Source organism: Bombus pyrosoma, linkage group LG4 (assembly GCF_014825855.1).
Source record: "Bombus pyrosoma isolate SC7728 linkage group LG4, ASM1482585v1, whole genome shotgun sequence".
Classification (NCBI taxonomy): Eukaryota; Metazoa; Arthropoda; class Insecta; order Hymenoptera; family Apidae; genus Bombus; species Bombus pyrosoma.
The window spans coordinates 2809254-2836124 of NC_057773.1; the positions used below are offsets into that span (position 1 = coordinate 2809254).

The following is a 26871-nucleotide window of genomic DNA, read 5'->3' on the forward strand; positions in this document are numbered from 1 at the left end:
GGAAAAATGCGGAGGGACGTCGAGGTAAACGACGAGGGGGAAGTCTGGTAACCGTACGATGATATTCATTGCTAATATCTGCGATCTCAGGAGAAACTTCTTCCTTTTTTTTCTCGAACTACTTTTTCTTCGCCCGAGTGCTTTTCCCTTAATTATATATCGCTTCCGAGACCAAAGGTTTCAACAGTTCGGTGTTCAATCCCTATAATTTATAACTGTTCATCGACATTTCGAAAAGAATATTCCACGGAAGAAATCAACAAAATTCCACCTTAATTGACATACTTTCGTTACTGACTCTCGGAAGCGGGTCTTTCAAAGGAAGAGTCATCGAAAGCGACTCACGTGACTCTGAAATTACAAAGAAAAGCTCTCGGTCTAGCCGCGAGTCGCAGCGATCGATCTTCATAATCTAAATGCATGCGAAACTCTTTGCAAGCGGCTGGTTTTGCATAAAATTTTACCGGGCAGATATTTATGCAACGATTGGGCAAAACTCTTCTGGCAAAGTGTTTCGAAACAAGCGGAGCACTCGTCAGGAAGTATCGGCGCGCGTGTCAATGCATATCACGCCAATGTTCCAGCTAAGAGAGTGTGACGCGGGTTTACAGCTATCGTAAAATGATATCGAAAAGCATCCCCCTTTCGGTCCGTTTGGGGGTTGCGTTGATGACGTCACGGAGCACGCGCACGCGCCCGAACAACTTTACGTGTTGATCGTTACCCATCTTCTGCATCTTCTTGGCTAAGGGTGCATTCACGCGCGGTCGATTCATAGAAAATAGAATCCTCTTGCCATGCAACGTTTACGCGTGTTTCAGTCACGTTTGCGATTTATGTTCGTATTTGGATTTGCGTTTACAGTGGCACACACGAAAGTATTTGAACACTTACCTATTATGGAAAACTTTTATGTACACATTGTACGGATTACGTAAAACATTTTGAAATTTTATCAGCACTATAATGAGAGACAATTGTAATTATATTAAATAGGTATTAAATACTTCTGTGATCTTTGCGAAATATACAAAGTACTGAACATTTTGTAACTTCCATGTATACATTTAGATTTGTTTCAAAATTTTCCAATATAATTTATCGAGCTACGAAAGTGTTTCATATAACGCACGTGATATACTGATAAAAGATTTTTGTAAGTACAAGTATGAACACCTATCGTAGAACACTTTTATGTATTCATTATGCCTGGTACCAGAAAACGCAGGAAACCTTAAACATAAAGGAACGATTCTGAAATTCTTCGTCATTTTATTATACTTTCGAAGGGTTGAAATATAATTCTCAAATATACAACAACTCGATATAGCAATACATTTGAAGAGAACAAAACGGCTCTATCATTCAACAGCAACCAACTACTCCGTCTTTCACATAACGCACGCAAAACTACGTACATTTACACATTCTCCTTTTCTCTAGTTTACAATCTCTTTCACTCGATCTAGGCAAACTACGCAGACATTTTCAGAATACAGCACATCTACATATATAACTAGGACCTTGGATAGCTATAGACTCTTCTTTTGCATTCCAACCTCGCTCGGTTTTTCCTCACATCTCTCGAAACTCGGCCACACGCTATAAACATCCGCACCAAATTCCCTTTTTCGCGTTGCATGAGATAAGAGTTGTTTGAAACCTGGTAATTCCAAGTAACTCTAAATTCCGCTACCTGCTACCTATAAACATTTGTGCCGAATACCCTCTCCTACGTTGCATTACGTGGAAGTAACATAAAACGTGATAATTTGAAGTTACAGTTTCGAGTTGCACTTTGAACTTTAGCGTGTTTACGCGAACGCTGATTGAATAGCGGCAATCGTACGTTTCAGACATGTTTTTCACTGTTCGATTAGTTCCACTTTTAATCGATTAATTTTTATTAAACGGATACGAAACAAAGAGTGAGAAATGAAAGATGTATAACGATTGCTATGTATTTAATATCTATGCGAAATTCCAAGGCGAGAAAATACACAGAATGCATCCAATAAACGAAAATTCCTATACAAAATATCTACAGTACAGTACTCGTTGTAATATTTATTTTTCCCTGTGTTGATGTATAACAATTACATTAAAATTTAATAAAACAAACCTCTACTGAACTTAGACTTTTTTATAGATGTTCATAGAGATGTTCGCATAAAAATTCGAAGTTCGGTAGGGACATTAGTATTCGTGAAATTTTATTAAATTGCAATGCAATCGCGTTACTTTGCAAAGAGCAAAAGTTCAACAGATTTTTATTGGATAGATGATGTTCAACAGGAATCGTGCTTGTATATCGTGGAACTGAGTTAGAGGTAGCTTCCGAAACACCTGACCATCGTACATTTCGTAGTTTCGCGAAATTTCTAAATCCCATTGACCAATTACTGCAAGTCGAGAGTGTTCTATTGTTCGCGAAAATTTCATTATTCTGTCGACAGTGTATATACCATTTCCTCTTCTGCATTTACACTTTACGATCACTTATGGGAATCAGAGGTAATATTAAATTTCCAGACTGCGGGCTACCTTTACAACCCAAAGATCTTTGTGCTGAATAATTTCGTATTCGATATTCTAGTAATTTCATCTTTTGTTATGAAATGTTGCATATTTTATAATATTTGTCGGTATTTAGTTACTTATTTAAATAATAAAAAATGGAACGGAAGAAGAATGTTAACTTCTTATGAAATAGATTTTGGAAAACTTCGATACATTTTTCAAATTATCTTCGTCAACTTGTAATTTAAAATATTACCTCCTGTTTAATCTGGAAATATACATCAGCCACAGTTTTGTAGACGAAAAGAAAATTAGAAACTTGGAAGATGAAAAATTGAAAAGATCGAGATATAATACATATACGCGGAGAAGACGGATGAACATTCAACCTGGCGGACTATTAAATTGAATAATACAATCTGAATCGCGGCGCGCTTACGCGTTTACATCGTCGCCTGATTAATAATTTCGAATTGTCGGGTACAATTGGAGCGCATGAGTTAATGCTGGAGTAATTAAAATTGATCCTATTACGCCCTTTGTGACCGCCAACTAGGCTTGACCAACGCTTGCATTTTGAATAAGACAATTACTATTGGTGCTGACGTGTATAGCTAGCTTTGAATTCTCTATCACTCGTGTTACTCATCGCGTTAAACTTAGCGTCCTACGAAACGCTTAACATCTTGCGGTTAGACATGCTAATAAAATTAGGAATATTTAAATATATGACTCTTATTTATACAATATATGCATGTAATAATCCATGTGTTGTAATATGTATGTACGTTTACAATGTGTATATAGTTCATTTATCAAAACCTTTAAAAATGCTTCTTTCATTTGAAACGTTAAGCCCATATATAAAGGACCCATATATTCGATGTAATAATAATGTCATCAATTTGGTACAACGAAATTAATTCCCCTCTTACTTATGTATTATATATATCGCATCTTTCGATCATCACTTTCATCAATCTTTGTATTCACGTTATTTTCGTATTTCTTGTTTTACGCTATAGATTTAGATTTAGATCTTCGGCAGATTTTCTGCATCTTCGTATGCAATTCACACTGAAACTTGGTGTGTAGGATTTGAACCTAAATTTATATGTGGATTCCAGGATCGACACATAATTATTACAATTTATTATATCGCTGCGACTATATCAAACAATTAGAAGTAAACATCCTCGAAACAAATCTAATATTCGAAATTGAAACATAGGACTTTGCACTTGCGTATTTCTGAAACTTCAACAAAAAGATAGTCTTCATAAGAATACAATTGAAGAAAGAAGAATATATTTTTCAAGGATTTACAGTAAAATATCTCCTTAGGCATCTAGTTCGCGTTCAACGAGAACTGGATACGCTCGCAGCGTCTGGAAATTTCCACGGAAAATTTCAGCTAGCCCCAAGGCGTCCGGGACGCAGTTTGACGGGTCCCAGACTAGTGCGAATGCAGTGAAATTTGCATCCCGTATACATTATGCAAATCATTGCCCTTCCCGGCCAGAGATATCTTCGGTGATTCGGTTCGACCCGCCATTCAATCCGTGGCAGAGATTTCGCGCGTCGAGCGTAGTGAACACCTTCGTTTCGTCGGCTGTCGAAATGTCATCACGGTATCGATGCCGGCTATCGATTTCCCGCTAGGTTGTTCCCTTTCGAGTGGCGCGGCGCAACCACTCGACACCGAGAAAGCCACCTTCGTGTGCGCTGTTCCGGGAAATTGTACCCGTTAGAGGGTTCTGTTCGAAATTACCGATGCTAATTGTGGCTGTTACGGCATTAAGCAGTCGATCAGATCGACTGGGACGATTAGATAAGCGTGGATGCGTGAATAACAAATAGAAGAGCAGAAAGACGTCCGTCGAGGTCGTTTGTGTCGCCGGATTTGGTTTCATCGAATCTCGGTGTTCACAGATTCTATTCAAGCGCTTGTGGCTAGATACCTTCAATAAATACGTTATGGATATTGCACGAAAGATTTTGAAATTACATTAGCATTGTAACGAGGCTCGATTATCGTGATTGTATTGATAAGGTTTGAAACAAATTGAAAATATATACGTGATATTTAGTGCAAGTTATGTACATGCAAGTGCATGCATTTAATATACATATTCAAAGTATCGAAAGTATTTGAACAAACAATTATTATATTAATAAGACTCGGTAATTAACCATCTTTAACATTTAATTATTTTTCACTAAATATGTGTTTGATTCATCTAACAAATGTTCTCTAATAACACGTGATACCGCGAAGTCACTTTAATACCTTGGTCTTACGTATTTTCCTATTTTCACACACTGATTTGAATATCTTTGATCTCTTTGATCGTCACTCTGTAATTCGAAGACTGCAATGATATTCGTGTGAAGAAAGAGCAACGGGAAATAACGGAATTAATAATCGTAGCGAAATGTACAAAACAAGAGGCAGAGTAAAGCGTAAGTGAAAAGGGGTATGCATAGTCAGACAAGCTGGAAAGTCGAACAAAATTTAGCTCGGAATTATTACTCCAAATAAAAATTTCAAAACTTTCTTGTATTACTGCTTCAAAGTACGTTATCGACAAGAGAAAAAAGAACATTGTAGAAATAAGAGTAAAAAGATGAAAATATTTTAAATATCGTTTCAAATATAAATTATTCGAAGGATAAATTTAAGAATTTATTTAAGATTTTTAAGTTATAATTTTATCTCTGTAGAAAATATAAGAAATACTGAAACTACTTTGCTTAACCGAATTCCACTGAGAAATTCATATATTCAGAGAAATGTAAGTAAATTATACGTAACATTACAAACGTATAAATCAAGATATGCAGCCCATAGTGAAACGTTATTGACTCTGTCGTTGTTAGTATACCGGAATGTTATTGCAGAGTGTAAGTTGCCTATAATTACGAACTTTGGAATCACGCATCAAACTAAACGCAAGAGGATTCCAAGTTTCCGTAGCATTAACCTGGAAAGAACTGAAACTAGTAACTTTGCTTTACCAACAATTCAAATTCGTTAGTGTTCCAGTTATTGAACAAAACAGTGAGATTATTTTCCAAGTTTACCCAAGGAAGTTTCCACTATAATACATTTTCGTAAGAAACGGCGGTGGAGTCAAGATAGTATTTTTCCACGAAAATATTTATCGTTGCCTTAAAATGTTGTGGCAAAACAGAGTTGAGGAATATTGAGAAAATGGTGACTCTTGGTTCGCTTTACCCGGTGTTTTAATAAACTTCTTGGTCTTAAAAAAAAAACCTCCCATAAATTCAGTTCTTGAAAAATTTTTAATGGTATAATTAAGGAACAATGTTATGTAAATCCTTAATCCTGTTCTGAAAATGCTATAAACGCAAAATGAAAATGTTCTAAAAAATTTAATTAAAAAAATGATAGAAATATTTCCACAAATTCTTGAAAACATATAAAAGAAATATTTTTAAGTTGTTTAAAGCTTGATATAATGTAATCTAAACCGTAAAGTAATTTCAACAAACTGCGAGAAATATAATTCAAAAGAAATAGTATTAAAAATCCTAAGATATCCTTGGAAAATATTGTAAGAATGTTTTAGGAAACTTGTTCAAGCTTCTTAAACGTATTATTCCATTTTCGCCATAGGATCAAACCACCGAGAACATTAAATTCCACAAGGTATCGACACGAAGTTACAATATTAGAATATTTAATCAAAGAGATTGGAAAAAGAGATAGCACTTCTGATAGTATGGAATCCTATTCTCATGTAGAATAACATCAGACAGTCTTCTTTCCAATAAGGAAAAAACATTTCCTTCATCTGAATGATTTTTAATTTATCTTCAGACAAGAACAGTGAACCTTATTGCGTTATATAAATCGTACCTCTTTCCTAAAGTTTTTCCTTACGTTACATTTCCATCTCATCTCTATTTGAGAAAACAAGCAATGAATTATAGTAATAAAGATAAGGTACAAACAATCTTCCAAAAATAGTGACACTACGCGTGAGAAATGACCAACAATTTGTTTAAAATATTTCGTGTCCCGAAAAAGACAAATCTTTCGTCAGAATTTTACATTCCAATAAAAAATTCATGTCAAATTCCTGCCACTTTGATATCTCGTTGTTTCTATTTTAAATGATACAGCAGTAAATGCATTTATTTACTCGAAACTTTATTTCTGTCAATATTATCGTCAATTATAATTGGTGCACGAACCAACAGAACGTGGAAAAATTATTTTATCCATAATTCAACCAACATCCATTTCCACTATTTTCTTCTTTCCTTATACCATACACGTCGACTCTAAATAAATCCCGCTCGATTCGCTGCTGATATTATCTGGCGGACAAGTAAATCCTCGTTCCACTTTTCCCGAGAAATTCGTGGTTAATTCGCGAAACGCTTCTCGCGGGTGAGAACGATCTACGCTGATTCGTTCTAACGTGAGAACTTTCGCGATAAGCTGAATGTAAGACAGGTGCGATGAAAATAACTCGAAATGCAGGGGATAGTTGGCAAATCTGTTTAAAACGCGAAACGCTGTATTTTTAAACATTTAATTCATATTTATTCGAAATACGGAAGAAAATAATGAGATTCGAGAGAAGTATTTTAAAAAGATATATTTGTTACATTGCATGTAAATTTCAGTATTATATTTCATACGTTATTTATGCTTGAATATCTTAAATTCCTTATTTTTATTTGTTTTAACGTTATTTAATTAAAACATATTTTATTACTGAACTGCGAATCCTATTATCTAAAAGTATTCATATAACGTATTTTAAAACTGTAATATACAAGCCAACTACATGTATAAGTATATTAACAATCGTAAAAGAAATTTGGAGACGAATTAATGAAACAATAATATACGTATGTAATAGAAATTAAAATTTATACATCTGGAACGTATATGTTCACGTAAAAATTCGAGTCGTAAAAATCATGGACACCTTTTTCGATCATATTTGGTTATTTTCAAGCTGCGGTGTTTTAAAAGTGCACTGGAATGATATAAATGAAAAATTCAACAGCAATGAGATAAATGAATTGCCTAATAAGTAGAAATATTATATGGAAAACTAATTAATACAAATTTAAGTTCGAACAAACGACCTCCTCCTTTGAAAGAACAGAACCAATAGAACTTCCGATCAACCTAATACAATAAATAAAAGGATACAAAGAGATCGATAGTTGCACGAGTCATAACATGCATATGATCGCGTTCCATATAATAAAAAGAACGTCTCATAAGATATACTTCTGTTTGAATTTGTCCTGAAAATGTAAGATGCAGGAATCATAAGGCAGAGACTGGTACGGTTCTATCTTCAATAATATCGGAAGTCGAATGTATCGATAATCATGTACACGTATGCCAAACGCATACACGATGAAAGAAACAAATCCTTGGCTCGTATTACTTCTACGATCCCTCGACAAGTATATGCTCGATTTACCATCTAGAATCATCATGAATAAAGGTCTATAGGCAACAGTGCCATAGTACTCAGATATTCGGTCTCGGGAACCTACGATAATACGCGTCTCTTGAATATTTCACGAAAGTGATCTCCGCAACATAGCGTGCTTTGTATTAATTGAATGCGAAGAAGAATGTTCCCCTGCACTTTCAGCGAACGGGCAGGAAATTAAATTAGTACTTTCGAAGCGCTGAAATTGATACGGGAATTTCAATTCGGATGAGGATCGACTAAACGGTATTTGAAATTCATGATGGGAGGATTTTAACAGTAAAAGTTTAAAAAAGGAGAAAGATAGACATTTTAAAAAGTTTAAAAAATATTCCCTCAATTGGAACTGTACGTTTCCAACAAGTTTTTTATAGAGATTTGGCAGCGTGTATTATTTTACGTTCCTTTTCTTGTGAGATATTCTTGAAAAAAGTTATATTACAAGCATGTTACTTGAAAAGTGACGAAAAACCTTAGGACAAAATGATAAGCTAAGACTAAATTAAATCTCAACGTAGAAATCCACAAGAATTCAGAATTAAAGTGTGAAGTGTTTACCTTTTAAATATACCTTATATCATTATTAATTAACTGTTATTATTATTAACTATTATTAATTGAAATAAATACAAAAAATTTTTTCTTTCCTTATAATCATTAATAATTGACCTATTTGACCATAACCTACTTGCATACTATAAATACACCATAGTGTTTGAACCAGACTATATTAATAAAAGCCAAATAGATAATACAACGGTGGACTTCAATATGTTAGTACATGAATAAACAAGTTATTTAATACCGGAAAACATATGTTGCTCCAATTTTATTCGTCAAACGAACAACCAAAAATATTCTTCATACATATATCATATACAGAAATATCTATATACAGTATACAGAAAATGCAGGTTTTCAGTCTCAATATTTATTACCCTAATCAACAACCAGATTCATTCACACGCATACACACACACCCACACCCACATATGTACTAGAAGTAGCTGATTCAGTGACAGAATTGCAGGCACGTAGCTGATGCTAGAACGAGGTGTCGAGATTGAAAGCGCCGACACACATGTGTAATGATATCCTCAATGTGGAAATAGGAGAAGCTGGCACGGAATTACAATCACATAACGCACGAATCGCGGACAATTTGGCAATGATTTTTCCGTGGTCCGAGCAATGCAAGGATTTTTACAGTCGATTAAACCATGACAAACATTCAATTTGTGCCCAGAATAAATTCTATTCGGAACACGGGTTCACGGGGATGGTTCGACATAATCCAGAAAAGCTTCTCTAGACTCCTTTTTACTTCTTCCTATTTCTGTTCCCGCATTTCGATGTTTCCAAGGAATAAAAATGAGTCGAATGTAAGATTCTTTCTCAATTTGATTTTAGATTGCCGACATATGAATTCGAACGCTGATTATATTCATAAAAATCATTTGTTTTATTTAACGAGTGAAATTTTCTATTTTTGAGAATTCTACCGTTAAAGGATTTGGAGGAATTCTACTGCAAAAGTTATCAAATTCTACAATTGGTCTGTTAACAGAAATTTTTTAAAAAAAGATCCCGATTCATGTAGAGATTACGATATTACGTTGAATTTTGACTTCGTCTAAGATAACTAGAAATTTAATGGAGAACAGACAGAATTTTACCAGAAATTTTATACAAATGACTCCGCAGCTCATCGCTCGATAATTGTAGACTTGATAGCAAGTCAAAAGAACGAGTCCCTAATTGAACTAACGCGGAACAAGTAGAGAGAATCGGACGAGCTATTAGACGTGTTGAAATCCAAGCAATACAATGTAAGATGGTTAATCAAGCCACTTCAATGATTGAGTTTCCGTATCCAATGAATACCTCCTTCTCTGTACATCATATTCTCGAAAATATCGCATTGGATCCTGTCACGGTGTGTAACCGAATCGACTGAACCGTGTCTTTGGCAGGATTTCAACCGCGATAACACCCTTCCTACATGGAGGTACAAAGCCTTGCCAAAAGGTAATTCAGAGAGACACGAATGAATATATTGTGTGAGACAGCCTTAATAGACTGGTACAACCAGCACCCACCATACATAAAATGTTTTTATGTCATAATATTTAGAAGTATCGAGCCAGAAACTTTAGACTCTTCTTAACTTATAACATATGAAATATTAGACTACTTTAGATCTTTTACTTGGGTTATATCAAGAAGTGGATATATCATTAGTTATATTATTAGTAGTTATATCATTTTAATATAGTTTGCATAAAATGGAATGTCGGTTTTTGCATTTTACTTCATAAACAATTTTAAAAAATCTTTAGTATTCGTTTTTGTAACAGTGCAATGAATATGCACGAAATTTAAGTCTTTTTTCCTTGCGAATTTAAACATCATTTTTCATTCGTATATTTTCTTACATGTAGATACTATTTATTTTTATTTAACGATATCAGCCTGGAAGAATTCTGGATTTTATAGAATAAAATCTTAGAATTTTATAGGATAAAATCGCACGAAAATATTTCTCGAAGATATTATTTAATGACAAAAACGTGTCAATTACAAAAATTACGTTAATACACTTAGTCTGATGAATATTTAACTTTAACCAGAGATTTCCGTGATCACGCAATTAAAAATTAATATAGATAAATCAATTTCAATTCTACAGGTTGATCCTTTAGTCCTTGCAGGTTAAAAATGTGATTAAGATTTGAAATTTTATTTCCTATTTTAATTCGCAACAACTTCTATATCTGTTTTCGCTCGAAGGATATCACAGAATTTATAAATGTGAGATTCAAGAAAATTTAAAAGCAGTTTTAAAATCTCGCTTTGAAAAGCGTGTAGTCATACATTCTGCGAGAACGAGATTGACTTAAATATATTACGTCGTTTATTCTAGAACCTCTTATAATAAAAAAGTACAAAATAATATGCAATTTATATAAAATATCACGTGAATTATGAGTTAAAGTATATTAAAATCGTCCACGGAATCTAATTTAATCAAAAATGATATAATGAGATAATTATTCTGTGGATTGTAATGAAACAATGATTTCGTTACTGTGACAAAAGAAATTCCTTATCGAAATATTCATAACAACGAATAAATTTGTTTTTTAACCCCGGTGTATTAAAAGTGCTTTCAAAGTTCATCGCAGGGAAAATTTTAATCCCTCCATAAAACAAGCAATAAAGTAACTTGATGAATCTGTGCTGTCCTATAAAATTGTTTGAAATAATTTTCTGATCAATTTACGCTCTTATTCGTAAAAGTATGAACAAAATATATTATAAGCGATTACACGATTGGAATACGAGGAAGAGATAACAAAATAGTCGATTGTAAGAGAAAGAGATAAATGGTACAACTGGTAGCGGATATGATCAGACATTTCTTTCGCTAGACTAACCACATCTACTAACTTCTGATGCAAATATTCTGCTAAAATTAATTAAATGAAATTGATCAACAATATCGATAAAATATCATTTCACGAATTTTTAAAAGTTGGTAATTAAAAATTCTTTAACGCATAACACTTTTGGATAAAAGATTGTATAAGCAATTAATACACTTTTTCTTAATGTCTTTTAAGAAATATCGTAACCATGTGTATTGCACATAATGAACGAAAATACTAAAAAATAGTAGAAGAACAAGAGAACAAAGAAAAATGCACTTTATATAATACATTCGGTGTAATGCTAAAAATATAGGTCACTAGAAATTCGATGTCGAATGTTCATTAATCACGTTTGGTATGAATCGATCCATCGATTGTGAAACGACAAGTCGTTTGAAGTCGTTCAAGCGACATAACGAATGCACCTGACGACCCAAAAAGCGAACATGACGTTAGAACGAAAGGAATGGCGAAGAAAAAGCTCGAAATAGGGGGATACCAATGAGAAACAGCTTTATTCAGATAGAAAAAAAAACAGCAAATACATCTGTTGATAGACGCCTATCACGCCATTTGTAACCACATGATTTTTTAACCGAGTGGATTTATTCGTAACCCGTAACGAAACTTTATATCCATGCATTTCAATCATATTTAACTATTTTGCGAATATTAAAATAGTACAGAAAGTATTTCCTTAAAATAAATTATCTTCAACAGTGATTTTTATCATGGGAACTATACAAAAATTTGTAAACAATGTAAATTATTTAATAAATGTTTAATTAAAATTAATAATTCTCTTAAGTAACTTATTTTGACGTAAGGTAATGAATTAGCTATGTTACGATATAGTAAAAAATGTATAAACCCAAAAAGTTGCGACCTAGCCCTTCGTAATTAAAAATTTTTGGCCTTGTGCAACTAATATTCTTTTTACGTCCTGTTAAAATGTTCTCCTGTTTCACATTGTTTGGCTCACGTAGTAAAAAGCTATACTACATAATTAAAAGGTCAAAGCAACTCAAAGAGGGAACAAAAGAGCTGCACGATTCTCAACAGGCGATTAATCGCATTTAACGTGGGAATGGATCGATCTGCGTGAAAGCTTCTGAAACTACAAGAACGTATTTGTCGCGCAAATTATTCTTAATCGCGTAAGTATTCCGACGTATAAAATTTCGACACTTTTAAGAGACGATGTGACGAACGTGCATCCAACCGTTTCTTTTCATTTTCACGGCTATGGCTGCATACAAACGAGGCACGATGCCAAGTTGAGAATTACATTCATTTGGACGAGCTGTGTTAAGTACGATTCAACAGCAAATTTCGAGACTGTTCGTGAGCTTCACCTATTTCATCGTTTATAAATTCTACCCCTTTTCGACATAGCTCGGCTGTTTGTGGACCGATAGAACAAAGGTGCTCGTCAAACAGAATGACTCCACTATTGCTACCGTCTTGTAGACAGTAAATATCAATTCACTGCCAGTTTACACGGTACAAGCTGTGTCAACGATCAATCTGTCTTACATATATTCCACGTTGCCTTCAGTTTTGTTTGCCATTTTTCAATTTTCGAAATAGCATCCGTCAAGTAACCAAATTTATATTTTATATTTCATGGTAACAGCAAGCTCTTCTCTATTCTCTAACGGATATTTGATTATGAACTCAAATATTGCTTTCAGTAAAAAGAAAAGTTAATCCATCCATCGATTCTCTTTTATGCCGTAGACAACATTTTTACTATTCTGTCCTATCGAAAAAATTTCTTAATTTTGAAGTATGATAAAAACGGGAAGAATAAAGTTGCAGCTGTTTGGAATAGAAAATAAAGAACAAGTTTATATTATATATGTACAATATCTACAATGTTCTCTCATTGTATACGAATTTCGTAATTAAATTCGAGATACAATTGTGTCGAATATACGTATGATCCATGTAATATTGATACAGATAGAACGCAACTATAATTGATAAATACGCGGTAACATTCAATCAGAATTTTCTAGTTCAATAATCCATAAAGCTCAATGTTGCATCTATCTGTTTCGTTTAAAATATGTGCAAATTATAGCTGAATATATATCTACATAAAATTATTAATTTGAAGGGTATCAAATAAGTGAATAATGATATTCAATTATTCGTCTGGGTCACAAAATATTATACTAATTGTTACAAATATGATCATTAGCAACAAATAATTGTTAAACCGCACAGGACAAGGAACTTGTGTATTTAGGTAAAAAACTAAGTATGTTCTTGCACACAGAGTCGTGTGGATGAGTAACCTCATTAGTTGAGGTTTAACCTCTTTAATGTTCACGCAGCAAAGGAGCTTAAAGTAAGTACGTCCTAGAAAGATAAACCGCATAATTTTGGACGAACATCATAGGTCAAAATGGTCAAAACATAAATTTGATTTCACAAACATGTCAATATTTGATTTTCATCACATTCAACATTTTATCGTAACTAGTCTTCGCTTGATAGATTAAATTCGGAGGTTATTCATAACCTCGCAATAGCCATAAATTTTTTTAACTAATAATATATCCATGTCGATATATTTCATACGAAAAATCTACTTTATATATTAAAAATGAAAGAAATGGATTCCTTAAATCTAATCCAAAGCGTCACCTATGACTGAACAATAGTAGATGACAATTAAATGAATACTACTATCGCAGCAAATATTATATTAAGAAAGATTAATTGTTATTAAAAAAAATATATTAAAAATAGTTGCTTAAATTATGAAAAAAAACAGAAACGTAAAACGTATATCTTCTCTCTTTCAACGTAAATAGAAACTGCAACTTTTTGTAAGAATCATTAGAAAGAGTGCGAGCGTTCGTTGAAAATTTAGAAGATCACCAAGGAAAGTATGCTCGAGGTAAGCTAAACATCCGTGTTGGTTAACAACAGTGACGAAACTTTTGGAATGGAAATAATGTTCAAAGGATAACCGCGGTTTTGAATTCAACACGGTTAAAGAAAGTTTGATAACGAAAGTAAAGTTTTACAACAACGCCGGATAATCTCTGCAAACTATTTTTCTAACGTAAGTTCTTTTCAATAAGACCAGTGACCTGCCGCGGTCGCCTCGTTGGAAAGAGGACTTAAAAATTAATTTCACCTCCATGACTAAACGTTACAACAAAATTACAGAGGATTACGCGTGAAAACGTTGATCAAACATTTCACAACATTGTCTCTTTTTTAATCGAGCTGTCCGTCGATGTAGGAGAATAATCAAACTTTGGATTAATTTAAGTAGTAAACTCTTTTGAAATTTAAATACACAAGATAATGATATATCTCTAAGAAAAATTACGGACACAGAAGCAGCTCGCAAAGATTAAATTTATCTTATACAAGTACGTACATGTATACATCAATAAGACGGAACCCCTTATTTTAAAAGGTACTAAGACTTACCTTAAGCGGATTTCTTTGTTGGTTATTGAAAGAAAGCCATTTTTCAATAGCATCTTATATATTCATAATTTTTTCTACTTCTCGAGTAAAACTTTTTCGTGTAACATTTTTATCAAAATCGATATAAACTTTTTCCTAACTTTTACTTACTTTTTCCTTCGTCTTAAGAATTCGCAATTTAGCTCTGTAGTCACGTGGCCTCTAAATATGGGCGTACTCATTTAGAAAGAAAGTTTTGATAAAGACGGAGATATCAAGAGAGGTTACCATTCAAGGGAATCCAGAGTGGCACATGATGGAGGAAAGATCTACGAGCTAATTTCAAGGCGATCTTCGAGATTTTTCATCGTCTTGCCTAACATACCGACGCTTCCTACGTAATTTATTGGAATGCCTTACATTTGTCAAGTTACCTAAATTCAAGCAATTTGATACCTTTCTATTACTGCACACCGTGAAGCTGTTATTTACTCCGGAACATCCTTCTACGTTTCTACATTTGTTCTCATTAGTCAAACTACTTGACTTCGTGCAGCTTAAATTTGAATGATTCGAAACACTTTATTACAATGTAAACTTGAAGTATTTGTCCAAGTTTTAGGTGAAGTTGACATATTTTCAAATATTTCTTGACTTGAAAGAAACAACAGTTTCTTGATAACGTAATGTTATTTACAATGATAATATTTGGGTTAAGTACATCTTGAAATATATTGGTTTATTAAACGAAGTCAAGCTTTCTCGAAATTTTATGTTCCTTCATATTATACAAATCACTAAATTTTTCTACAGACATTCTAAAATATATGAGATATATTAGTAAGAAAATAGTAGAAGAATATCTTTTTTCTAGAACAAGATAAATGTAGGAAAATATACGTTACAAGCCAAAAGTTTGAAATTGTAAGTTTCGTCGCTTGTATCACTTTCACTATGAGCACTTCTATTTTACTATATTGTGCCTATTTTCTATTAGCTGTCCACTTAAACTTAGGTCACTTCAACATCAACGACTTCAGACCAACCAACGTGACTTGTATTAAGACAAAACTCGAGCTAGTCGAATTCAAGTAAGTCGGCTAATCTGAACGAGTCTATATCCATTTTTTAAAACAGGACCTTGTGAAACTTCGATGCACAAAGTTCTTTCAGTATATACTAAGTATATACGAAGCAACGAGCAGTAGATTTAAAAGGATAAAGAGAGAAACGGTTGATCGAGTTCGAAAGTGGAAAAGCGAAAACAAGGTAGCTACGAGAAGCACGATAGATTTTTTGTTCGAATACAATTTTGTTGTCGACAAATAAAATTTCGATTTTATTTAACCCACGTGATTCAACGACAAACCCCTGAATTAAACGAGAAATAGTGAATTTAAAGTGAACGAGAAACAATTTCGATTTCGATAGTATTCTTTTAATTTTTCGCAGCGAAGCGCTGCAAATGTGACAAAACGTGATTTTTATTTCGTGAATTTTTCCCATCAATCTAACTCGACGTATCGTACCTATGTAATATACGTATGGATACGTTTGAAACTTTTATTAACCTGTTCCTGGGTGTTATTTACAGTACTTTGTAACGATTAAAGTTGGCTACTGCATATTGGACTCGAACTACTGCTGCCTGACCATACACAGTCTGATACTACTTAGAATATTATCCTCTCTCTTGAAATGAATTCTAACTCACAAAATTCAGGTAACAATTCCACATGATTTTCAAGTGAAACGCACGACTGAGACCCGAAACAACGAATGCGTTAACAAATACAATATTTCAATGTTTCTATTGAACAAACTTAACATGTATATAGAATCAAGGTCACCATCGGTTTATTTTAAGATTCTTAAAATACATCCTTCTTTGCAATATTAAAATAGGTTCAAAGCTGTTTTTTTCGTGGTTCGATACATCCCCTCGTACAACAAAGTTTAAAAAAAGTTCATGCCAATGTTATGAACATATTAAGAACAAATTTCTCCTGCATGTGAGTTCATAACATAACGATATAAACACTAAGTAAATTATCGTATGTATTTCAAATAATGTACAAATAAATCCTCCAGTAGAAAAGAATTACTTAAGACAAGTAAGTGATAAAATCAAATATCCATCTAAGAAACAATTTCGAACACGAAGTGTCCATCGTACCAATACGATAAGAGCGAAAGGTAAATTGGTACATGACAAACATACCTCTTCAGATTTCGTTTATCGTGTGTTTGTAAATGGCTATGTCAAAGTGTAATGTAATTTTAAACAGAACTCGATTTTCCTTCGGTTGAAGGGACACGCAATTTCGTTCGGGCTCACTAAAAGCATCAACGATGAGATGCTTTGAATCCTTCACGAAGACCAGTCTAACAAGCTTCCCGATTCGGTGCCACAACCTATGCTTGACACGTGCTTATCAACGTCACAAACGGCCAGTCAGCGTATGGTGATAACGTAGTTAGGGTGCATCCCTGGACGTAGTTTAGAACATATGCGAATACGTCCGAGCATCATCGTGTTGACATCTGTAATGGAGTTACCAGAGGGACTACGGATGAAACGCATTAAAATAAGTTGAAGAAGCATTGATAATAAAGTCAGTTCTCACAAGCCATTAGTCCATATAAAATATATTACTTTGTGTTCTAGATTTTTAAAGATCAAAGATATTTTAAAAACTATAATTTCAGCCCTCAATTTTGTTTTCATCCTCCAGATATAATGCACTACTTGGTTGTTTCAATTTCGAAGTAAAGTAGATACTACAATAGTACATTGTCGTGGATTCTCTCTTAAAAAAAAATTTTAATTGCTATAACTATCGAATTTATAATGAATTTTAATGTTTCTCGTGGAAAATTTTAAATTATATAAGCAATCGTTTAAATTAGAAGAATAAAAGAAGAAAGGTTGGAATAAACAAAACCTTATTTACACTATTATTTACTCAATTATGAAAAAGAAAAATTAAAGAATATCATAAATACCAAACTTTATTGGAAAACTAAACTAATTGAAATTAAAACCGTAAAACTAGCAGACAAGTACTTTCCTTCCCAACAAGGCTACTGTGTTTTCACCATTTTGTAAGTAATACAGTGTGATAGCTTTAATATCGCAGACCATTTCACAATATGACTCATATGGGATCAAGTTACACCACACGTGGAGCATTGAAACTACTTTCTATCTCCACCTTGTTCAACTAAAATGGAAGTTTATCTCATGGTCAGAACGGAACAATTTTTATATTATCTATGTATACCTCAAGTTATGTCAACAATCTCAATTTCTAAATATACCAACAGTTTTGTTATTCTAATTTTTAATAATGATACAATACCAAAATACCTTATAGTAATTCATCTTATAACCTATAATAATATTTTATTTATTCTTAAAAATAAGCTGTTTTTTTACTCAGTTTTTATTTTCATTTCAATTTTGATGTATTCTAATTTGAAATATTCGATTGGCAAATACAATTGTAATTCTTAACTTGTAATATGTTGAACTAATTAATAATTACAAGTAACAACATTATTGCTTAAGAATAACACAACGCATAGAATAACACAACCTAACCTATCGAGCGTAATATGATGAAGTGAAATTTGAATACAAAAGTTTTTACTGCGACAAGAACGAACTTAAATAATATATCTTCCGTTTTGATACAACATGTAAAAGGAATGCATAATCCAAAATGAAACTTCTGATATCTTTCAATACACGCATATAAATATGAACACTTTTAACTCAATTTTCCCTAATCATAATATCGAACAATATTTCCAATTTCCGACAAATCATTATACATTAAATACAAATATAGAATGGACTTTATTGTATATGATTATATTAAACAACAAATAGAAAAATAAAATCATTCAAGATCTAAAGATATTTCAATTTTTCAATTAACAAGTTTAATATCGCTCGAAATACGAAACACAGCATAACGCTTCCGGTAGAGACGCTAAGTACCAATCAGAATACTAATCATTTATAATACAATACGATCACGCTAAATTTTATTACTCATTGTTAGTGTCAATTATCTTCTTGCCTCTAATTTCATTTTGAAATATTTCGTAACTAAACTGTGGATTTTCATGCAAATTCATATTTTTGCTAATATAGTTTCTTTTATCTACAAAATATTACGAGTACTATGCTAGTATTATATGCGTTTCAAAAATGCATAAACATCCGCAGTCTGTTCATAACCCAAAACGAAACTTCTCGTTGTACAAATAACGTGGACGATCTGTAAGTCACGCGGCACACACGAGAAAAAGATGATTGAACGAAAGAACGATGTTTCGTCTGGCATACCAACGAGCTCCATAGTAGTAGCAAAGAGGATAAGCCAGACGATAGAGGCGCACGCGGTACCGGCAACTGACCGACAGACAGATCATCGTTCAAATCAAATTCAATTATCGGCTTCGGCGGGCACACTGTCGATCGAATAAGAAACTCGATCTTTGTAGCTAATCGATAGAGATCGCAAAACATCATGACATTCGTAATATTAAACGATGTCTATAAATAAACGGTGAGTCGTAGAAGAAAAAAAGATAAAGGTTAGACAGGATCCTTACCTTTCCACGTCACGGCGAGGTACACGCGAAATCCGACCACGCCATTCTCTCTCTCGAGCACAGCACCGCACTGCACCATATATATACACAAGAACACACTTCAACACATCTCTACCCCTCCCGGACAGCTTTTCTTCCGAAATCTTTTTTTGCTGCTCCCGTATTCCCCTCGTTACTTGTCTATTTCCCTCACACCATCTTTGTTTCTCTATTTTACCGGTCTCTCGTTGTTTCTCTCGGTTGCCTTTCCTTGTCGAATCCCCTTTCACTGCCTCACTCTACCTTCCTATCTAACCCCTATCTCACCCTCTATCTCTCTCTCTCACCGACCGGCAGGAAACCTCGTCGGCCTCCCTTTTCTCCGGCACCTTTTCTTCTTCTCGTTAAGATGATGAACCGATGACCGAGTCGCACGATATCCGCAGCATCGAAAAATCGTGACGTCCACGGCGTTATTCGTCGACCGATACAAGCGACGAGTAGGACGAGGTTAGGAGGAAGAGGAAGAAGAAAAGGAAGCACCTCCCTGCGACACGCGCGCGCACGAGAGAGAGAGACAATCCAACATCCAGCTACGCCCGTGACAGCGTCTGGGCAACTACTGAGGACGATCTGCGCGGTTCCGGCACAACCATTCGTTCGAATTTTGACCGAAAGCGGCGCCACTGGTGTTATCCCTTTTCGTTAACGGGTTCACTATGGTGCGCACCACCCGCCACGGTTTACCGCTGTCGCTCCTCCTGATTATGGATGATTGTTCCCTTCTTTTACGAATGGTCTGTTAATAGTGTATCGTTCATTTTATTTTTTGATCTATGAAATTTAATTATAATTGATTTGGAAACACATATATTTTTGCGACTTGATTGCTCAAAAAATAAAAAATTGGACAGTTCTAAATCAAAAGATGCGATTTTGTGTTAAACGTAGAATACTTAATTAATAAAAATCTTGCTTATTTATATTACATTAATAAAGAATAGTGGAAGAAGTAGAGTCTTATTATATTACTGAGGAAATATAAAATAACTAACTTTTCCATAGAGTTGAAAGAAATCTGTGGAAATGTTAAGAAGTAATTTTAATGTCTCCTACTTTTGGTATTACAGTTTCTTGTATTTGAATAATTTCTATGAATAATTCTGTTCGTCTTATGCGCGCTAATATGCCATCTTTTTTACACATGAACAATACGAAGTAATAAAATAAGTTATTAAAAAAATGACACGTTATTAATTCTTCATCTCGATAGCATATCAACAAACTGTCATTTAAAAATGTGCAATGGATTAATACTTAAAAAACAGTATTTTATGTCTTGCATAATCTTTACAATTTAACATAGGATAAAGAATATTTCATGAACTTTATCATTAGACCTTTAACATTTCCGCTTACTCTTCTCAATGAAAATGTCAACGTGTTAATCAACAAGATAAAATTAACAGTCTATTAAACAAGAGTCATAGGTATTAGAAATGATGTAAGAACCTATTCTTATTCTAAGACCTGAAATGACTAAAGAAAGCAAAAAATTTATGAATAGGTAAAATTTTTTCAATTGAACTATATAAATTGCGCGGCGGTAAAACCGACAGAATTGTATTTTATCCATTGCACCACACCGGTACGATCGTCGGTATATTCTAAGGTATACGAGACAGAACCTTTTTACGATTTACGAGAGAAAGCCAACATATAAATAGCGAGGAATCGTCGATATTTCGAGGAACGACGCCGTGACTAGAATCGTGAGCCACAAGGGGCTGCTTTTAGTTTTCATTCTATTTCTTTCTTGTAATTTCCAGCATGTAGTTATGAAAAGGTATTTCTTAGTATCTTGATGTAAATACTTTCATTAATCATGTGTAGCAACAGTTATACCATGCAATTTATTTATATTATTTTGTTATTGTTGTTAAGAAAATATTATTTATATGTAAATTAAGCAGATATGTATCGTTTATTCTTCATTGAAGAGAAAAAATTAAATAAAACATATACATCGTAATCTAATAATTCATATGATATTGAATTCTCACAATTTGCAGGTTTATAATTTTATTATTGAACTTAAAAATAAATATATTACTTTATTATTACTATATAAATATATTACGTTGCTATATCGAAATTTATATTTCTATAAAAATTATTTCATCGCAATTTGTAAAATGACCTCATAATTAATTTAATTATTAAATAACTGTGTCAGTTAATTAGATATATGTTGTTACTTACATTATTTATTATGTAAGATAAATCAATGAAGCATGAAACCATTGGATTTATAGTAACTGAATAAATGCCTTTCTGCGTCGAAATGATTCGTGGTTTTATTACGACGTCAATTTTTTCCTTTTCTTTAATGGCATACATGGTAACACTCTTAGGTGGAAAGTTAATAATGGGGTAATAGACTATTACATATCAATGTGTCGACTTACGTAAAAATTCTCACATATCAAAATGATATCGCGGAAACTGTGATCAACAACTGATTGAAATGTTTCTACTTACCGAATTAAGGTAAGAACAAAAATATTTTAAGTCGATTTATATTATTTAGACATTTATTTTTTATTTTATTTTGTATAAATACAAAACGAAAATTTATTCATTTCCCTTCAATAAAATGAGTTTGAAATGCTATATATGTAATATATATGTTAATGCATGTATATCTTATGTGAGACAATATTAGAGACTTGACTTAGAATAATTTTTTTTATAATATCTCATAATATATGTGTCATCACTTATTTCTCTTTATCGTTTTTCGTGTATTGCACATAGATTATTTTTCACTCTGATAGAGTTTACAAAGCTATATTTATTTGGATGAAATAAAAGTATCTCTGAAAATAAAATTCAATTTATTGTTATACTTAAGCATACATTATCAAGTAAAACATTTTCACGTTAAGTATTTTATTACAAATTTTACAATCACATTTTTTACATCTCAGGTATTACAGTTTCATCAAATACAGATACAAAAATAAAACATTTCAATATTTCATAACAGCCTCAAAAATGAAAAAGGAAAATTTTTATTTTATTACGGCTGTTAAATCTGGATTATATAATACTATAATCTTAATTTACGTATCACTTCGTATCGATTACATGAAAAAAGTAGTTAATTTAAAATGCTATTCTTCTGTCGATATAAATATATAAATAAGAATACATATAAAGGTAACAAATAAAAAATATAAAAATAACCAAGATACAAAATATTATATTTCCAAGTATATAAATAATCTAAATTACTTTTTTTGCTATCTTATATTGGATCGTAGTAAGAATTATTTTATAGTTACATCTAACGCTATCCTAACAGCATTAAAATAATATTTCTAAAAAGGTAACGTCAGCAAATAAAAAATAAATATAAATATAAATATAACATTTCAATAATATCTACTTTAATTAGATTAATAACTTTGAAATATTTAAATGGTAATATAATTGCTAGATATATTTGTTTTTTTGAAAACATCAGTAAGTTAAACTTACCAAGCGTTTTTATGGGTTTTCACATGATTTTCAAAAGCACCAAATTTGCTATAAACTTTTTGGCACACTTTACAAGTGAATGTTGACGAACGACTACGAGTATAGTGAACCTGGTGCACTACTTTTAAGTGGTGAAGTAAAGATGACTTGTGTCTGAAAACAAATTTCTATGAATAAATCTAACAAATCCTGAGATTTGAAAGCTCTTATTCGGAAACTTTATACATCTTAGTCTCCCTTTTTACCTATATTTTCTAAAGCACATGTCGCAATTGAAAGGTTCTTTCATACGGTGGCAATGAATGAAATGCCTATTGAAATGATATTTTCGATTGAAAAGCCTACCACAACTTTCGCAAAGTATTATGTACATACCTGAAAAGAAATTCAATGACAAACACCATACTTTATTGGGGATAAAATAGTATATTTACCTCCATGCGCTGCAGCTTGATGTATTGCCATTGTACGCGCGCTTGCGAACGATAATAAACATGATGAACACTGAAACCTACAAGTGTATCTCATAAAATACAAAATTTAGGACAACAACAAAAATTTTAGATGCGTCTTTGCATTGTAAAAATCTCCTTTACAAAACTATCGCTATAGTACGATATACGATATACGAGATGTTCTACCAAGTTTGATTAACCTGAATACTTGTTATTTTTAGAAATATGAAAAAACTTTATTTGCAAAAACTGTGTCATACGGAGGAAACCACAACATATAATAATTTTCTGTAATGTCAGTCAGTGATAATTTTGCTTTATGGATTGAAGATTTTCAAGAACTTCCAGATTACCTTCATTTTTTTAAATAATTGTTACATTTCTTTATTACTAATGATATAGCAGAGATTCAAACAGTTTTACTGGTTTTTAATATATATATACAATTGTAACATACAATTTGTTGCATTTTATTACACTTATTAAAAGTTTATTAGAAATTATTTTATTCTTATAGTGTGTATCCCTAGCGGGAGATAAGGAACAAAGAATAATTGTGGTCTTGTGATATGTACACAATCAATCCGCAATGATAAGTAAACAGACGTAAAAAATATGACGATTGTAATATCGCGTTGATGCAAACGAATTCAAATGTCCGCTCTACTATTAAGAATATAAAAGCATAAAATGTCATTTAAAAAAATAAAGGCAACCTAGAAATCTTCGAAACTTCTTCATACCATTCAGCTTATTCAATGAATGCTTTGAAAATGCAGTTTGAAAAAGAATATTTTTTTAATTTTTCACACTTTATGGAAATAACATGAAAAAATTAACTTACTCGTTTTTTTCTGTAATATGTTTATATTCGTTGCTGTCTTGAATTTGTAATGTTTCTTCTTGTTCTTGTGTATATGTAAATTGTTTAGATATTCCTTCTTTGATATCTTTTTGACATGAATAATTAAAAAATTTTATTAACGTTGAGTCAATATCATCCGTAATTTGCAAAGAACTTTCAATGTCAATAAGCGGTGAACATGTTCTACTGCTGTCCTCACTTAAAACATTATCAGTTACGTATGTACTATTAGAAGTATATAAATCTGTATTGTCCAAATTAGCTTGTGAATCATCATTAAAAATTTCTGTTGATAGTCTGTCTTTTGTATAAGTATTAATTTCACTAGTTGTAATCAAATTTGGAGCATAATCCTCATAGCAAGAATAATCACAGCATGAACATTTTGATTTTCTATCACTGAAAAGATCTTCGATCCAATAATCTGGAGACATTACAGGTTTTCTTATTGAAATATCTATTTCATCCTGTTCATTTTCTGTTAAAGACCAATCTGCCATTGTCTCATATGTATCTATTTCATTATAATTCATATCAAGTTCTTTTACCTGATAATCACTATGTTTCGAACTGAAAGAATTATATGTATCATCAGAATTCTCAGTATACCCTATAAAAAAATCTAACTTATTGCTGTCATAAGATTCGTAATAAAATGTATTAAATATTTCATTGCTAGAGAAATCAATTGAATCTTGAAAATTATTTGATTCAATTTCTTCCAAAGATGAAAGGAACTGACTTTTGGAGGTACAATCTGTTAATACATTCTGAGACATTGAAGATACAAGTCTTTCTTGTTCACTTTTAAGAATAGATATTCCTTGTCTTTTATTCTGCTTGTTAGCGTAATGCTTCAACTTATTTTTTTGTGTAGAACTGTCTATCTCTGTTGACATACAAATGTTTTTATCCAATACTTCCTTCTCCTTGTCAACAAAGGAGCAAATGTTCCAAGCGTTCACATAGCTAAACTTTTGTTTCCTTCTCCTTGATACTTTTTTATATTTAGCTTCTTTAACAAATGTATTTTCAGACTGAATATGCTTTGATGCTGCATCAGGAACAAGTAAAACTTGTTGCTCTGTTTTTACTATATCTTCAAGAAAGCAATTTGGTTTTGTTGCATCTACTTCAGATATTTTATGTGATCTTGAACTACTCTTTAAGATATTAGGAACTGTACGATGTGTTTTATTCAATATTGATATGTCTTGTTTTGTACTAGTATTGTGTGATATTTTATTATGTAATATGTTATCAGATTCAAAATTATTTAATTCCTCAAAATGACTTTTTTCTTCATTCGTATTAATTTCTTTAGATGGTTCATTATCCTGCATTATATCTAATAAAACAGTGTTTTGGTACATATTTTCTGAACTTTCACTATGCATATTCCAAATGGTATTATAGTCAAATGTGATAAAATTACTTAGGTCTTCGTACATTCTTAATAATATTGTTTAGATATTCCAATGAATTTTTTCATCTCTTTCACTTACATATTATAACTATATTGTATTATTCATTATAGCTAAAAAATATAATAAAAAGTAGCAATTAAAAAGATATACCAGAAATTCTATAACAAAATAGTTTTCATGTTTGGTAATAGAAAATAAATACCAAAAAAAGATATAAATTCATTACATTTTTTAAAATAAACATTATAGAAAAGAAACAAATTATAAGATAAAATTTTTTTTAATTAAATAAGTAAGAGAGTATAAAAAGATAATTGTCGTAATATTAAAACGATAACAAATATTTCTGTCAGCGGATAAATTGCTTTTTGTTTTAATAAGCCGAATATCAAAAAAAAACTTACCTAGCTTTTCTGACCATAGTTCAAACGATGTTTAACACTGTAATCACAAATACAAACACCATCACCTTTCCAACACTTATATACCGATTATATTATTGCAACAAAAAATATATATGTAGCTAATGTGACAGATATGAAACGTTTCAAACCGTGCCGTTTGGCGACAGAAACTAAACTACGCTCCATGAAATCCTATAAAGAAACTTTAGTTGTGCTTAGATAAGAAGAACGAAACCTGAGAAGTCCTTGAACGATAGAATGTAAACATCCCTAAGAAATTAAAACTTAAAACTTGCGAGGATTAGAAATCTGTACGTGTGGTTACTATTTTTTTCAGTAAGCTTCTATTAATTTTTAAGTCTTCGTATCTTTTGATTTATTATTTTTTTATATCTTTGATATAGATTTATCGAAATTCATCAAGAAATTAAAAATACAAAGGCATCGAAGTTCGAAACAACAATGATCATGAAGTGAAATGCAGATTGTATCGACAATGGCACACACCATATATTCTTGTAAGTTAAATTAAATACATAATTATATATGTATTATTTAAAAGAGAAATTTGGATAATGTAGAATTATGTTACTTTGTTGAGAATCTTCTTCAAATCTTCAAAATGCAAACAAGGTTAAATTTGCAATTTTTCGTTTGGAGGTAGATTGTGTCTTATATTCTACAATATTACAAT

The 26871-nt window shown here is 32.1% G+C and overlaps 3 protein-coding genes across 6 annotated transcripts in view; 1 reads left to right on the forward strand and 2 right to left on the reverse strand.

The window, feature by feature from the left end:
- LOC122566525 (two pore potassium channel protein sup-9) overlaps positions 1-20078 on the reverse strand; it is a 161805-nt gene extending 141727 nt beyond the window's left edge. Inside the window, exon 1 of the mRNA XM_043723924.1 lies at positions 19505-20078. The gene's annotated coding sequence lies outside the window, so the exon portion shown is untranslated. The remainder of the gene's footprint in view (positions 1-19504) is intronic.
- A 2030-nt stretch (positions 20079-22108) lies between these two features.
- Positions 22109-26316, reverse strand: LOC122566429 (asparagine-rich zinc finger protein AZF1-like). 4 transcript variants are annotated; one of them, XM_043723635.1, is made up of 6 exons: positions 26178-26316; positions 24326-25883; positions 23461-23537; positions 23272-23401; positions 23027-23179; positions 22109-22362 (listed from the first exon to the last, which is right to left on the reverse strand). In XM_043723635.1, coding segments are annotated over exons 2-6 (1833 nt in total). In that variant the 5' UTR covers positions 25798-25883; positions 26178-26316; the 3' UTR covers positions 22109-22361. The 4 variants fall into 4 exon arrangements, with proteins under 4 accessions (XP_043579570.1, XP_043579571.1, XP_043579569.1 ...); XM_043723634.1 differs by lacking the exon at positions 22109-22362 and having other exon boundaries at positions 22395-23179; XM_043723637.1 differs by lacking the exon at positions 22109-22362 and having other exon boundaries at positions 23038-23179; positions 23272-23337.
- Positions 26317-26601: 285 nt separating this feature from the next.
- LOC122566427 overlaps positions 26602-26871 on the forward strand; it is a 132470-nt gene continuing 132200 nt past the window's right edge. The window contains exon 1 of the mRNA XM_043723625.1: positions 26602-26695. The gene's annotated coding sequence lies outside the window, so the exon portion shown is untranslated. The remainder of the gene's footprint in view (positions 26696-26871) is intronic.

What these genes read in the sequence shown, in the direction of transcription:
- LOC122566429 (XM_043723634.1), bottom strand. Translation starts at nt 25,797, where the DNA reads ATGTACGAAGACCTAAGTAATTTTATCACATTTGACTATAATACCATT. An exon ending in CATATTACAGAAAAAAACGA is followed by an intron (nt 23,538 to 24,325) that starts GTAAGTTAATTT and finishes ATACACTTGTAG; the next exon opens with GTTTCAGTGTTCATCATGTT. An exon ending in TCAAGCTGCAGCGCATGGAG is followed by an intron (nt 23,402 to 23,460) that starts GTAAATATACTA and finishes ATTTCTTTTCAG; the next exon opens with GTATGTACATAATACTTTGC.